Genomic DNA, 16,585 nt, shown 5'->3' with positions numbered 1-16,585 from the left:
CCTCCTTTGTATCACTTACTGAGGCTTGATTAACCTTAACCTAGTCTAGTATGCCATGGATTTAAAACACTGATCTATCATGTGGCCATATTTCCCACAATGGGTGCATTCCCTGCCAGCTGTTCTAAAAAAAGCATTCCTTCCACCTCTTCCTCGTCCTCCTCTATAATTTCTTTCATGACCTCGGCCCTGGTTGGTTGATGTTCCCCTATGCCCGGAGTACATAGCGGATGATGCTTCAGTAGGAGAAGGGGAAGAAGAGTCTGGAATGTGGAGTAATGTGGCACATACATCATCAAAGGTGGGAATAGCAGAGGCACTAAGGAGTTGAATTTTAGCAACTTTGAGATCTGGCTTAATGTTTGCTAAGAAAATGGCAGTGGATAAGGCATCCTTCTGCTTGTCTTGGACAAAGACATTGGTGAAGGTAGGCTGAGCTAGCTTCCATTCTTGAAGAAGACCTCTCAACCTAGCCAAATATTCATGAATATTTTCTCCTTGTTTAGTGTTGAACATTCTTTGGAGAATATCATATGGCATGTGTAAGTTGTCGGAGCTAGAGTACAACTAAGCACATGTCTCACAAATTTTTTTGGCGGTGTCGAGATGAATAACATGGTTGGAGACACGTTCTTCCATGTTCTTGATGAGCCAACTACTTACCAAAGTGTTATTTTTTAACCACTTAGCATAAGCAACATCTTCTTCATCAATGGGTAGCCCAAGTTGGTCCCTTGTTATAAGGAACCATCGAACCGATGTGGACCAACTCAAGAAATTGGATCCCTCACAAGGGTAAGGTAGTAATCTTGAGAATATCATTCTTGATACCCATGTATTTTCAACCATAAGAGGCAATTTTGTTATGCACGCAATAACATTATTAAGAGTCTAATTAATTTTTTTATTAATTTACTTTATTTTATTTCAGTTCAAGATTTAATAGGTGATAGGGACATTTTTGTAATATTTTATCTATAGGGGTATTTTTGTAATATTTTATCTTAAACCTTGTAAGGGTGAACCCTATTTAAGGTGTAAGAGTAAAGAGAAAAAGGAAGCATTGATTTAGAGTAAACAAGGGTTTTGAGTTCTCCTCAACGAGCTCAAGGGTGTGTATTCTCCTCAAAGAACCTAGGATTTTCAAGCTTCCCTTCAGCTTGATTTTTTTCTTTCTCTTCTTCCTCCCTACAAATCCATGTGTCAAATCTGGGACCATAACAACTGGTATCAGAGTGGGAACACAATGAGCGATTCTCCATCCCAAGAAAAATGGATTTTCATGTCCAATCAATTGGAAGGAATACGCGCATGGTGTTTAGCATTTGACGCAACATGGCGTGCATCTTCCATTAAAATTTCTACAAGGGAGAAACTCGCTGCTGCAGAAAATGTCATACTACCTAAACTCGCTCGAGACGCTGTCTCGAACGGGCAAAAAGGCCAAGGGCCAGAAAATTCCACCATCTCCGAGCACGAAATATGCACAGAACGAAAGGCAGCAAACGCTGTCTTGGACTGGGAGCAAGGCCAACGGCCAAAAAAATTCAAAGTCTTTCCAACGGTGGGGACATCTGAAATTGGGGACACAAATCCAAAATTGGACTCAAAAATTTCAAAATCAGACGGTGGGGACCCAGAGTTTTCGAAATCGAAGGGGTATCCAACAAACCCCTTCTCATAGAACTCCCTATGTCTTCCACAGGAGACACAAAAAAATCTGAGAAACCTCTATCTCAAAAAATCTCCAAGGAGATAATCCCCAAAGGGGTGCTGTTCGGCGTCGGAAAAAGCCCAGCGGGAAACCAACCACAACGAATGGATAATTCCAGTCTCCTATTTTGGATAATAGTGTTGTTGTGTTTGTGGAGAGCGTTCAGAGATGATGAACAAGGTTATATGAAGTATAAAGACGCCAATCTGCCATTAAATACTAGAGTTTTGGAAGAATAACACTAGCTGAAAAGACTAGTCAGATGACACAATCTGATCGATATGTGCTCTTCCCATAGATCATGAGCAAGTACTTCATTGGAAGTGTATTGAGGGGTGGAGGTAGTGTTCCTGATCCAAATGACACTCCCCAGCAGTGGATTGATATGGTGAACGCTTTCCAGAATGGATCACTCTCTAGCCATCTTGGGATTCCAATGATTTAAGGAATCAATGTTGTTCATGGCCACAAAAATGTCTATAAAGCCACCATATTCCCTCATAATGTTGGACAAGGAGCAACCAGGGATCCTCAGCTTGTGTTTATGCTAGGAGAAGCAACTGCTTTGGAAGTCAGGGGAATTGGGATCCGATATGTTTTTGCTCCTTGTATTGCAGTTTGTAGAGACCCCAGATGGGGCCGTTGCTATGAGAGTTACAGTGAGGATCCAAAGATTGTCGAAGAGATGACAGAGATATTCTCTGGTTTACAGGGAGAAATCCTTCAAGGAGGACGACTGGGTGCTCCTTGCGTTGCTGGACAAAAGAAGGTTGCTGCTTGTGCGAAGCACTTTCTTGGTGATGGCAGCACCCAGAAAGAGATCAATGAGTACATCACCATAATCGACTTCCATTCACTACTGAGCATTCACTTGCCTGCTTACTATGATGCTTACTATGATGCTTGACAAGGAGTTGATAGAATCACGTACCCACCTCACACCAACTACTCGTCCTCTATTGCTGCTGCAATTCAAGTTGGAATCGACATGGTAATGGTGGGGTATAAATTCACTAGATTCGTTGATGACCTAACCAATATTGTGAGCAACGGTATGAAGAGTGGTGTTCCAGAAGTTCGAGATGCTGATACACCTAAGAGCACAATTGATGATGCTGAGGAACTTTTGCACTTATCAAGATGGACAGTCTATGCAAACGCTCAAAGGTTCTTCAACATTTTTTTTGTGCTGCTATTGTGGCACTGCTGCAACCAGTGTTGACAACAGTGGCACTACTGAAACCAGTGCTGCCAGCCAGCCAAACAAACAATGTTGTTGTGGCAATCCAGAATACATTGCTGCTACACAGCCAAGGACACAGTGCTGTTGTCGCAGTGCAGCATACATTGCTGCTAGACAGCCAAGGACACAAGTGCTGCTGTCGCAGTGCAACAAAAATTGCTGCTAGACAGCCAGCCACCAATGTTGAAAACAGTGGCAGTGCAGAATGAAAACGGTGCGGTTAATTCTGGAAATCTTGATAACTGTTTGGCGGTAAATGAGAACCGTTCAGATTTCCATGATCGTGTTGTTGTTGATGTTGGTGCTGGTAGTGGTATTCTGTTATGGACCACATAGCAGGGTGAGTGATTAATAGACGTCGTGGGTAAATCTTGTAATTTTCAGGTTTAAGCACTTGGATAGTTTAGATGTAATTTTCCTTCTTTTCATGGGCCTTGTTATTGGCCTTTGTTGTGTACTCGAACCCTAGTCCTCTCTTATAAGGGGAACGAAGGCTTGAATGGAATTAAGCAATGATTCAATAGTTTAGTCCAGAGATTGGATTATCTCTCCCAACGAGGTCCAAGGTACAACCTTCCTTCGAAAGCTTGGTTATCTTCAGCAATAGGGCGTTCCAAGAACTCCACTCCTTCTATAATGTATTCCAATCTGAAACCCAGAAGAGATCGTCGGTGACTCGATCCATAGCATGGCAGCTTAACAATGTGGTATAAGATAGGACCACCATCGGCGATTCTTCTTCTCCGAATGATTTGCAAAATCTTATAGAGGAAGTTTGGATTGAAGCTTAGACTCAACATGCCACACTCCGAAATGATATTCGGGAGCTCCGGGCGACTGTTCTTCAACTCAGTCTTTGAGTTGGAGAGTTCCTTGGAGAGTGGCCCCTCGATGCTGCCACAGAAACAAAATCAGAGAAATCATCAAACCAAGAACTCAGAGAGCCCTCTGCCTCTCCAGCAGCGGCGACATCCAAAATCGGGGACACAAAATGTCCAAAATCGGAAGGCTATTCCGTACAACCTTCATTGGCAAAAATGGAAGGACGTTCGCCATCAAACCCTTTCTCACTGGACGCCATACGTCTTCCCAAATAGAAGACACCTGAAATCTGAGAGTTCACTGTCTCAGAAAAGCTTCCCGGACTTCCGAAATCAGATGGCAGGGCGACCCCAAATCCGACGACCTACTTTGTTGTAGCCGAACCAAATTACGTGCTCATCGTTAAGTAACCAGGTTCTAAATTTGGGCCACTCCTTCATGCTGTTCGGCTCGACGGGCTCAAAGTTGGCACGGGGTATGAACAATCCAGCCAAGCACCATGGACGACTTATACGAACTGATAAGCACAAAAACCCAGAGATTTCAATTTCGAAGTAAAAATTGTGGCCCTAGAGGAAGAAGAGAGATCTCGCACAACGGATTTCGAATTGCAACAGCTTCAGCAAGATGAGGCCCCTAAAAGTGGTGTTGTAAATAGACTTCCATTCGGGGTTGCTAAGCACAAAATTAGATATGCAATTTCCGTTCCACCCTTTCTTATAGTAGAGCGTGCATCCCTCTCTCTCTCTATGAACCTATTTCTCTATGCTTCAATGGGGCTCCTAATGCTGGGGAGTTGTTCGAATTAACGACTCAACGTGATGTTGTTGGCTAGTTGGCAAAGCCAACACGGTTAATTAATCCTTTTGGAATCATGGCCATCTTCCAATTTAAGCAGCAGAGGGCCTTACCTATGTTTACCGTCAACAACTTTTTTTCACAGGGGCAGGGGGCATGTTCTATTCTGGTGAATAACTATAGCAACAAGGTGGTTGTTTTGGATAATTTTACCAACAGTAACAGTACATTTAAACATGTTGTGTTAATTTTTTTGGATGATATGGATGTTGCTTGTATAGATTCTGAGGTTAATTTACTTGCAATTGGTCATGATAAACACAATACCTAGACGACAGCAATTTCCCCCAACAAAACTCCACCAAAGACTCTGAACTACATGTAGCTACTTCACCCAACCCATCAGCTCAAGATGTTGATGAGAATTTCAGGACAATGAAAGAAATGGGGCTCATTCCCAATGTCATTGCAGTGCTAAAGGGTCGATGCAACGCCAGTTTGATTCAAGGAACTAGGAATCTATTTGGGTTAATGCGTCAATAGGGTACAATCCCTGAAATTGTAATCTAAATGGTTGTGGTGGATGGCTACTGCAAGGCACCAAAATTTGAAGATGACAAAGGGGTTTTCAGGAACATGAAGAAATTTGTTGTATCTTCCAATGCTTTCAGCAATACAGTTTTTGTTCAATGATTGTGTAAAGGGCAACAATAAGAATAGGTGATCGGGTTTTGCCTTGAGATGTTGGAGGCTGGGCATTCACCACTTGTTGCTACTTATATTGGATTGGTTAAAAAAATCTCAGAAGAAGCTTAGTGTGTCATCCAGAGTATGAGCGAGAAAGGGCAGAGGGTAGGGGCTCAAGTTCAAAGATTGGTCAGATTATCAGTCTGGACTTTAGTTGCTGCTGTAGTAACATTATAGCAATGGGTTCAACAGTTTCAAATTTCTGCTATTGTAGTATTCTTGGGGTGGACAGGAGAGCCACTTCCAATTTTTCCAATTGCTGTTATGGAGTTAATGCAGCAATGTACTCCACAAACAAAACTAACACCGGTTCAAAGTGATGAAGATGAGTAGTATCTACGATATGTACAACATGTCAAGGTATCACAGGTTGCATCTATAACTCATGCGAATCAAGGACATGATGCGGTGATTACTACGATTCAGATCTGTGCAAACAAGTTGACCACCAGAACAATGATAGGTCCCTCTTTAGAATAGCAGCATAGCAGTGTTTATTGGAAGAATAGAAGTTCTACCTTTTGTTCCACCTCCATCCAATGCATAGCGGAGTGTACAACGCACCAGTGCTGACTGTGATGGCTGCATGTCCCATTAGTAGAGCTCTTGGGCCCAAGAGGGTGTTCATATTTAACATTGCTGTTGATATTACAGTAAAGATAAGAGCACCCCTGCAGCACCTACAACCTAAAAAATATAATGCAACTGAGCACCACCTGGGAAATTCTGACTTTGACCAAATCATTGGTAGTAGAGGGGTTGTCCTTGCTAAAGATTGTCTTCAATCCATCGATTTTGAGACGTTGTTGGCAGATAAAGCATCTATCACTGATGAAGGTTCCCTTGACCAACATTTGAATGTTATGCTATGGGGCATAATTTTTCTGGCTGTTCACGAAAAAAATATTATCGTTGGAGTGACGTCTGCCCAGAGTTTCAGTGTTGCTACTATGGCATTGTTGCAACCAGTACTGCCAACAACGGCACTGCTTCAAACAATGCTCATAGTTCCTGTTGCAAACAGCATCGTGGTCTCCTTTCATCACTTCCCTCTTCATTTTGAAATTAATCACCAATCTCACTCGAAATGGATTCCAACAACAGTGATAGTGATCACCAATAACATGGGATGTACGTGTGGTGAGGTGTTTGCTGTACTCCCCGGACAGTGAGCAGCAGCTTGTGCTATCTAGAATGTTGAGAAGGCACAGCTTGTTCGATTCCTGGAAAACTGTGTTTTCTACTGAGGATGGTGTTGATGAACAAGTATGCAATGGGCTTCCTCGTGTTGTTCAGTTACCTCACTACTTGTCTGAATTACAGGACACATGTATCCTGGATAGTTCTACGGAGGAAGCAATCTTGCCAATTGCGGTTGTTGCTGCATTGCTGGCAAAGTATGGGCCGTGAAACCTTGTCAATGGGGGGGCCGCGATGAAGGGTTGTGTCACACTAGTCCATGCTTGAGGAAGGCCATACATGCTGCTTGGGGAGATGTCGAGACGTTCTGCACCCTTCCCTCCTTTCGAAAAAATAAATTAGAGAAATCGAGCTCTTTCCGTCGTATGTTGCCATCTCCAACTTTTGTGTTGCAGGCTAGTTGTGTACCCGGTGCATGGGAGATTTTCATCCAGTGGGCAGCGACTGAACCTGCTGAAGCCTCATGGAAACCGTTACAACCTTCCGTGTTGTCTATCACAACTTTGAGCATGCGGACAAGCTCTTTCTCCAGGAGGAGGATGATGTTATGGACCCCATAGCAGAGTGATGATTAATAGACGCCATGGGTAAATCATGTAATTTTTGGGTTTAATCACTCGGATGGTTTAGATGTAATTTTCCTTCTTTTCATGGGCCGTGTTATTGGCCTTTGCTGTGTACTTGAACCCTAGTCCTCTCTTATAAGGGGAACAAAGGCTTGAACGGAATTAAGCAATGATTCAATAGTTTAGTCCAGAGATCGGATTCTCTCTCCCAATGATGTCCAAGGTACAAGCTTCCTTCGAAAGCTTGGTTATTTTTAGTAATAGGGTGTTCCAAGAACTTCACTCCTTCTATAATGTATTCCAATCTGAAACCCAGAAGAGATCGTCAGGTGACTCGATCCATGGCATGGGAGCTTAACATATTCTTTCATTATTTGCAACTCAGGCTGGTGCAAGGCATGTTTATGTTGTAGAGGCATCTGAAATGGCTGAACATGCACGTAGACTGATAGCAAGAAATCCATCATTGGGACAAAAAATAATGATTGTCAAAGGCAAAGTTGAGGAAGTCGAGCGGCCAAAAAAAGTAGATATACTCATTTCAGAGCCCATGGGCACTTTACTTGTTAATGAAAGAATGCTAGAGTCATATGTAATTGCAAGAGATCGGTTTCTTGTTCCCAATGGGAAAATGTTTCCAAAAATTGGGAGGATACACTTGGTTCCCTTCAGTGATGAATTTTTGTATGTTGAAATTGCAAACAAGTCCCTCTTTTGGCAGTAGCATAATTACTATGGGTTTGATCTTACCCCTTTACATGGACCTGCATTTCAGGGATATTTTTCTCAGCCTGTAGTAGATGCTTTTGATAGATGCTTTTGATCCAAGATTGCTGGTGGCTCTAGCAGTTACCCATACATTAGATTTCATGACTCTTAAGGAAGAGGAACAATATGAATTAAACATCCCTTTAAGTCTCCAAGCTACTGTTGGGACTAGGATACATGAGCTTGCATGTTGGCTTGATGTCTTGTTCAATGGGAATGTTCATCGGTGGCTTACGACTGCACCAGGGTCTCCCATAACACATTGGTACCAACTTCATTGTGTTCTCTCTTAGACTTTATATGTGATGGCTGGACAAGAAATTACAGGTCTTCTTCACATGGTTTTGCACCATGCTCAGAGCTATACTATGAACCTTACTCTCTCAGCTAAAATGTGGGGCACTGAAACTGAACAAGGAGGCATAATCCAAAGCTCTACGGGTAAGCTCGATCTTAAAGTACCATATTATCGAATGTCTCAACCACAGGGCTTCAAATGGAGCACTCATATATCTACATCCCTAGGTAATCTTCTCACCAACTTCTCAGCCAAATTCCAGCAACATTGTTGCTGCCAAGTCAGACCTCCAACATACTTTGGTTGGGGACATGCTGCATTTTGCCCATCAGGCAACCGTTGGAGCAGCTCACACAAGGCTTGTTAATGTCGAAGCACAAGTTTCTAGTTTGGATCTGGTGATAGTTCAACTTGTTGTTTGGTTGTTTATCCATATTGGGGGGTGTTACAGCAAGTGAGTCAAAAAAAAATTGTTTCTCAGTTGTGATGCTCTAGTTTTGTCGTCTAGAGGGCTGCCACAGATACAGCGGATGTTCCTTGGGAATAAGTGGAGACGTTGGCAAGTTGACCCTACCTTCGATCTTGAGGACAAGCTCTTTCTCCCAGGGGGTGTAATGTTATGCACGCAATAACATTATTAAGCGTCTAATTAATTGTTTTTCCTTAATTTACTTTATTTTATTTCAGTTAAAGAATTAATAGTCCATATGGCATTTTTGTAATATTTTATCTATAGGGTATTTTGTAATATTTTATCTGTAGGGGTATTTTATAATATTTTATCTTAAACCTGGTAAGGGTGAACCCTATTTAAGGGGTAAGAGTAATGAGAAAAAGGAAGCATTGATTTAGAGTAAACAAGGGTTTTGAGTTCTCCTCAACGAGCTCAGGAGTGTGTGTTCTCCTCAAAGAACCTAGGGTTTTCAAGCTTCCCTTCAGCTTGATTTTTTTCTTTCTCTACTTCCTCCCTACGAATCCATGTGTCAGATCTGGGACCATAACAAATTTAAGGGTAGTAATGTACTCAAATTTTAAGTAGGCTAAGTAAGTGGCTTGGAGATTCAAGTGCAGCCAAGGCTGATGGGAGGAGAATCCGAGCTTATCAAGTCTTTAGGCAAGGAGGGAACCCTCTTAGGCCAGTCAACTTGCTGGCCAACAAATTTAAAACTTAATTCTCTTGTATTCTTTATAGAGAATAGCAAAAATCAATCAATAAGCATGAGATCAAGTAATGTAAGGTAGTAATTCCAAATTAGATCTTTCCAAGATCATTCCAAAAATTTATTTGACTCCAACTTGGGATAAACTAGTCTAGATTCAGTTACTCATAAATTAGGCAACATGTGATTGATTTAAAATCAAACAAATCAGGCCTAATCAATAAGATATTATGAGATCTTCATAAACAACAATCTATCTAGAAATGGATTGGCGACAACTAGACTTTCCTAGGACCACTTCCTTACTTATTTTGTACTTGACTTCTTGTATGTAAAATACAATATTCTATTCTTGATTTTCCAAGAACAATCAGCTAACTCGTGGCTCTCAAAAATTCTCCAAAAAATCACAAAACCGAGAAGAATTCTTCAAACAACTCGGTTAGTGGAGAAGCTTAGCATAGAAGCTATGTAATTTGATTTCTGAAATCCAATGGATAAAAAAACCACTCATAATAGGCTCAAGAAAATTTTTCTTCATCATTAAAATCTTGTTCCCAATAAATTATAATTTTTTATGCAGAAAATCTCAACATAAACCAATTTTCAGCCAATAACTTGCAAACCTACAAAACTGTCTTGGTAAACTTCTTCTAATCCGAGATGCATAAATTTTGATAATTTCATAAGATGAAGACAGAAATAAAATCATCTTTGAACCATATTCTAAAAATCAGAAAACCATGAGCATGAAGTAATAATAAAAGGAATGAAAAACAAATCTCACCAGCTTCAATCTTGCTTCACAAAGAGCCTTCTATGAGTAGTTTTGATCATCACTTTTTAGAGCATTCTTTCGACATGGGGATCCTAAATTTGATGCACTGATACCATGTTGAATTTAGGACTCCTATTATTGAAACCTCGAGCAAGATGAGAGAGGGAGAAGAAAAAGTGCAAAGAGAGAGAGAGAGAGAGCTCAGGTAGAGAGGTGAGAACAGAAAAGAGAGAAAAAGAGTTTAGGCTAGAGAGAGATTCTTCCACGACTTCAAAAGTGGAGAGCTTGGTTGAACCCTTCAACCAAGACCCCTATTTATACTATTTGCATTACATATTTATGGAAAGTTAAAAGATAAGTTAGGATACGTAATATCCCTAATTACATCAGTCATGATTATCCAAATCTACATCAATCAAGGGAAGATAAATCAATTACATTAATCAAGGAAGATTGCTAAATCTTCCAACTCATGTGACAATTACATTAATCAAGGAACATTGCTAAATCTTCCAACTCATGTGATAAGGATTCCCACAAACAAACTAATCTTTGAACTTGGAAAAATCCCACAAACAATTTCCTCATGTTTTGAGAATCCAAGTACAATAAACCATAAAACAACTTGATTTAATCCAAAAAATCAAGTTAAAAACTGGTCATGAATAATGAGAGATCAAGCTAAGTCTCATGCAAGTTTCATATTATTCTTCCATCATATAAACATCAACTTTATAATCAATATATCTTCATAGAACCTGTAGGCAACTGATCTAGATCAAAATTGATATTTGAGTACAAGAAGATCAAAGTCATAATATACTCTAAACACCAAGGATTAACTTTCAAAACATCTCGTATGAAAGCCATTTGTTTCTTGATGTAATATTGAGATTAAAAGTTTTGTACATAGCATGAAAAAAAATAACCAGAAATCGCTTATCTTTTATGGTTGAATCTCTTCTTTCAAAAGCAACTTGCATGAAACCTTCAAAAGCACTTAAGCATCCCTTCAATGTGGGAATCCATATCCTATGCTCTGATACTATGTAGAATTTAGGACTCCATCATATTGATCTCAAGCAAAAGAAAGAGAGAAAAATAATGGGAAGAAGATGAAGAAGAAGGAAAGAAGAGAGAAAGGAGAGAGGGTTTAGAGCTTGGCTACAAAGAGAAGGAAGAGGAGATTTTGGACGAATTTGATAAGAGAGGAGAGGACTTAATTCTCTACCTCTTAGCCAAGGTCTTCTATTTATATTTTTAAATAGTATGTTACAATGACTACAATGCCTTTAGGGCTATTAGAAATTAAATGCCCTAATTCCAAACTAACGAGAGCAATAATAATAAACACAGAAGAAAAAAAGCATGAAGAACAAACACAAGATTTATACAGGTTCTCCTCATGGTGAGACTACGTCCTATCTTCTTCCACTCCAATAATTCACTGTCAAGATGAAATAGTTTTCAAGAGAAATTTCACACCTGATAGTGTTTTTCTCTAACCTCTCTCAGCCGCAACTAATGATGCTCCTCGGGTGATGAAACTTCGGGTGATAAAACCCTAACAACGGTGCCCTCCCAAATGTAAAGAGAAAATTAGGGCACCCAGTTTACAAATGTGAAATACCCAAACTACCTTTAATGAAACTACAGTCAATATATCGGCGTACTGACTCATCATAAGGTGCCACGTCCTAACAATCTCCAACTTGGAGACCAATCCATCATCAATATCTCCTCTGCAACGGTAAAAACTTCTCAATCCTTAGAGAGAAGTCATACTAAAATTGCACACAACTTTAGTTTCTCAATCGTAACAGTTTTTGTCAACATATCAGCCGAATTTTGACTCTAATGAATCTTCTCAAGTGCTAATACTCCATCCTCAAGACCCGATCTAATGAAGTGGCAATGACTTGTATGTGTTTTGTTTGGCATGATAAACAGGGTTCTTTGCTAAATGAATAGCACTCTTACTGTCACAATACAACACATCCTTCCCATGCTTGAGACCTAATTCTTCCCTGAAAGACTACAACCATACCATCTCTTTTCTAGCTTCGGTCATGGCAACATATTATGCCTCTATAGTGGAAAGAGAAACTATCTTCTGTAACTTAGAGACCCAACTAATCGATGTACCACCCAATGTGCATACATATCTAGTGATACACTTTCTGCCATCAATGTCTCCAACCACGTCAGGCATCTACATAACCCTATAATCCCAAGTCTAACTTTCTGAAACATAAGGCTGAGTCTATAGTGCCTCTCAAATACTTGAGAATCCAATTCACTGCTGCCCAATGTTGTTTACCCGGATTACTCATATATCTTCTCACAACTGCTATTGTATGAGCTATGCCTAATCTAGTGCACACCATAGCATACATGAGACTGTCAATAGTAGAAGCATAAGGCACATTGACCATGTAGGTTCGCTCCTGCTCTATAAAAGGTGTCTACTCCTTAGATAGCCGAAAGTGACTAGCCAAAGGAGTACTCACTGGTTTTGCATCATTCATGTTGAATCTGCTTAGCACCTTCTTCACATACTCTTCTTGTGACAGTTTCAAGACTACAGTGTCCCTAGTAATCCTCATCCCAAGGATTTGTATTGCAGGACCCAAATTCTTCATTGAAAACTTCTTGGACAACTCCCTTTTCAACTTATCTATTTCCTGTTTGCAAGCACCTGCTATCAAAATGTCATCAACATATAGCAGTAAAATGATGTAGGAGTCATCAAAGTTCTTCACATAATAGTAATGATCCGCCTGGCACCTCAAGAAACCATTACTACTCATAAAGGTGTCAAACTTCTTATACCATTGTCTCAGAGCCTATTTAAGACCATACAAGCTCTTTTGAAGTTTGTAAGGTTAGGACCCCATGAGAATGACTCTAGGTTAACGTGGAAGAAGAAGGACAGAAGAGAGAGAAGAGGGAGAAAGGAGAAGGACGTTTGAGAGGAGATTTTGGATTAAGGGAAGGAGAGAATGCATCAAGAGAGAAGTGAGGGTGGCTGGACATTTTTCCAAATAGAGGAGAAGGATTGAATTCCTTACCTCTTAGCTAATGCTCTTATTTATAGTGTTACAAAGCCCTTAGGGTTACAACTCAAAAGATTAAAAGACATACTTAGACAATGTATTTACATATCCATGCCATCCTTATGGAACATATCATAAATAATGACTTTGCCACTCCTTTGATGTGTAGGCTTTTAGCCTTGAGCTTGTGGGCTTGAGCCCATCTTCCAACAAAGTTTACACACCATTTTCTTCTTACCTTCTTCTTTGAAACCCTATGGCTACATCATGTAAATTTCTTCCTCCAAATCACCATGAAGAAAAGATGTCTTTACATCCAACTGCTCTAAGTGAAAGTCTACAATTGCCACTAGGCCAAGCATTGTTCTAATAGTAGTCAATTTCACTACTGGAGAAAAAATCTCAGTATAGGCAATGCCTTATTCTTTTTTGAAAGCCCTTTACAACCAATCTTGCTTTGTACCACTTGTTGCCATCATGTTCGTCTTTGATTCGATAAACCCATTTATTCTGCAAGGCCTACTTTCCCTTTGGTGCCTCGGTCAACTGCCACGTTTGATTGGATAACAGTGAATCCATCTCATCTCACATGGCCAACTCTCACTTGGTTAATTCATCTGCTTGCACGACTTTCTCATAACTCTCTGGTTCACCTTTATCAGTCAATAGAATATAATTTAGCATAGGGGAGTACCTTTGTGATGGCCAACTCTATGTAAGACATTAATTAGGCTCCACAACTTAACAAGAGCAACAAATTTTACATGAGAAAAGACATAAATAGGCATGTAATTACATCTTCATGCCATGTTTATGAGAAGTATTCTTATTTACAAAGATGCCACCTCTTAGACATGTAGGCTTTCTTCCTTGGACTGATTTATGAATTTGCCATTTTGTAGTTTGAGTTACTTGAAGTCCAAGGAAGAATATGAATTCGCCCATTAAACTCATTTCAAACTCATTCTTCATTACACTAGAAAATTCTTCACATTGAGACGGATTTATAGAACCAAATATGATATCATCCTCATAAATTTGAATGATAATCTAGTCTTGATCATGGTTCTAAGAAAATAGAATCTTGATCATGGTTCTTAGAAAATCAAGTCTTTGTTGTTTCATTCAAAGAAGTTGAGCACAACAACTTTCACATGCTATATATTCAGCTTTGGTAGTGGATAGTGCAACTGAGTGTTATTTCTTGGAAAACCAAGAGACGAGCATATTTCCAAGTAATTGGCAATTACTTGTACTCTTTCAGTCCACTTTTTAACTGACAAAATCAGCATCTGAGTAATTGACCAGGTCAATGGGTGAAGAGTTTGAGTACGAAAGACCTAAATAGGGTGTCCCAAGTAGATAAAAAAAATTATTTTTACTGCGACTAAGTGAGATTCTCTAGGATTGGATTGATTTCTAGCAAATAAGCATGTTGTGAACATTATATTCGATCTACTGACTGAAAGGTAAAGTAAAAGTCCAATCATGCTTCTATACATTTTTTAATCAATGGCCCTATCTGAGTTGTTTGTGTCAAATTTCTAGGATGAACTCATGGGTGTGCTAATTGACTTAAGATTTTCAATGTTGAATCTCATAACCAATCCTTTAGTGTATTTGGACTGATTTATGAATGTGCCATTTTTAGTTTGAGTTACTTGAAGTCCAAGGAAGGATATGAGTTCACCCATTAAACTCATTTCAATCTCATTCTTCATTACAAAAGCAAATTCTTCGTAGTGAGAGGGATTTGTAGAACCAAATATGATATCTTCCACATAAATTTTGAATTATAATCAAGTCTTGATCATGGTTCTTAGAAAATAGAGTCTTGTCTATGCTTCTTGTCTTATATCCATTCTTTTCTAGGAATTCGCATAATCATTCATACCACGCTCTTGGAGCTTCCTTTAAGCCATATGCTTTATGCAATTTTTATACATGGTCAAGCTTACTAACATCTTCAAATCCTTCAGGTTGTTTAACATAAACTTCTTCTTATTGTTCGAAGACAGGGCCCAAGCCCACACGACTAAGGAAGGCTTATATATCCATGTGTATTAGAAGATGGTCCAAGCCCATAAGACCAAGGAAGACCCATGCATCTAAAAGATAAAAGAAGATGGGCTCAAGGGCCATAGATCAATGAGAAGGCCCATAGACCCATATACATTGATGACAGGATAGTAAATAAAGGGTCATCTTATAGATATGGCATTGATGGAATTATGTTAAAGTTCTAGGGTTAAAACCCTAAACCCTAAGTTCAAGGGTATTATTATAATATTTTAGTTTCATAAATCTATAAATAGAGCTTCAGGGGGAGGGTTAGGAAGAATAAATTTCCATAACCCTTCTTCCTCCAGTTTTCTCCCAATGGGTTTCTCTTCCTTTTTCTCCATGAGCTAAATTCATGGAGTATTGAAAATTAACATGGTATCAGATCTCTGATTTTCAAGACTCCGCCTATGGTTTTTCACATTTCATTCTCTTTCGTTTAGGATTAGAAAAAAAAAATTCGTCTTATTATTCATTTTTTCCCATAGTTGCTCGTGATATTAGTTTTCGAAAACCATCTTCTACCCGTATATTTTATTTTGAAGCTCAGGCTGGATGACGAGGTCCATTCTGAATCACGTTGTTGTTGCTCGAGAAACGACGATACAAAAACTCTGTCGAGTTCCATTTCCAGTTTCTGTCATTGCTCGCTGGGAGGTAGCGTGATTACCAGAGTTGCTTCTCCGTGATCTTCCTGGTTCATCTCCAGCTTAGATGCCATTTTTGGTTTTCTGCTTTGTTCGGAAGCGGGGAAGAAGACGACGTTGTTTCTGGATTTAATTTAGGCTCTCACTGCAATTTCTTCTAGGCTTGGCCTTGCCCAGTGATTATGCAGGTTGATTATTCGAGATGTTGAGAATAGAAAAAATTGGAGTTGCTGAACTGATTCCCACAATTGATTCTATGTGATTACCATTTGGACAGCAAGATACAGTAGCTTGAAATTATTTCTGGAAAATATCTCCCCTGCTAGATTGATTTTTATTCGAAAAGTCCTTCGTTGGTTATTTCTTTCATTCATCTTCTGAAACACTTGATAATCCAATGAGCCTTGTGTTGTAACTCAACAGGAAGGTGGCATGGTTTCCCAAACACCAACCGATAAGGTGACATACCAATGGACATCTTATACGCAATCCTATATGCCCACAAGGCATCATCCAAGCGCAAACTCCAATATTTTCTACTTGGATTGACTGTCTTTTCAATGATGGACTTGCTCTCTCAATTTGACACTTCTGGAAGGGGTCTTCCAAGTGAAAACTCCAATATTTTCTACTTGGATTGACCCTCTTTTCAATGACGGACTTGATCTCTCGATTTGACACTTCTGATTGTCCACTAGTTTCTGAATGATAGGCAATCGACACCTTG

At 39.7% G+C, this 16,585-nt stretch overlaps 1 protein-coding gene and 2 pseudogenes across 1 annotated transcript in view; 2 read left to right on the top strand and 1 right to left on the bottom strand.

Annotated features, from left to right (window-relative positions):
* Nucleotides 1–2,015: 2,015 nt before the first annotated feature.
* On the top strand, nt 2,016–2,621 carry LOC137937274 (uncharacterized; annotated as a pseudogene).
* An 81-nt stretch (nt 2,622–2,702) lies between these two features.
* Nucleotides 2,703–8,523, top strand: LOC137937273 (probable histone-arginine methyltransferase CARM1; annotated as a pseudogene).
* A 4,036-nt stretch (nt 8,524–12,559) lies between these two features.
* The window catches only part of LOC137937272 (uncharacterized), an 8,024-nt gene continuing 3,998 nt past the window's right edge, over nt 12,560–16,585 (bottom strand). Inside the window, exon 7 of the mRNA XM_068782358.1 lies at nt 12,560–12,778. Within this exon, the coding sequence (XP_068638459.1) occupies nt 12,560–12,778 (219 nt within the window). The remainder of the gene's footprint in view (nt 12,779–16,585) is intronic.

The sequence above is a fragment of the Aristolochia californica genome, unplaced genomic scaffold, assembly GCF_029961685.1.
Source record: "Aristolochia californica isolate CCGP_79_NKW_82.1479 unplaced genomic scaffold, dmAriCali1.0.hap1 SCAF_7, whole genome shotgun sequence".
Classification (NCBI taxonomy): Eukaryota; Viridiplantae; Streptophyta; class Magnoliopsida; order Piperales; family Aristolochiaceae; genus Aristolochia; species Aristolochia californica.
The sequence above is the reverse complement of the archived record's forward strand: the minus strand, read 5'-3'. Positions and strand labels throughout refer to the sequence as shown.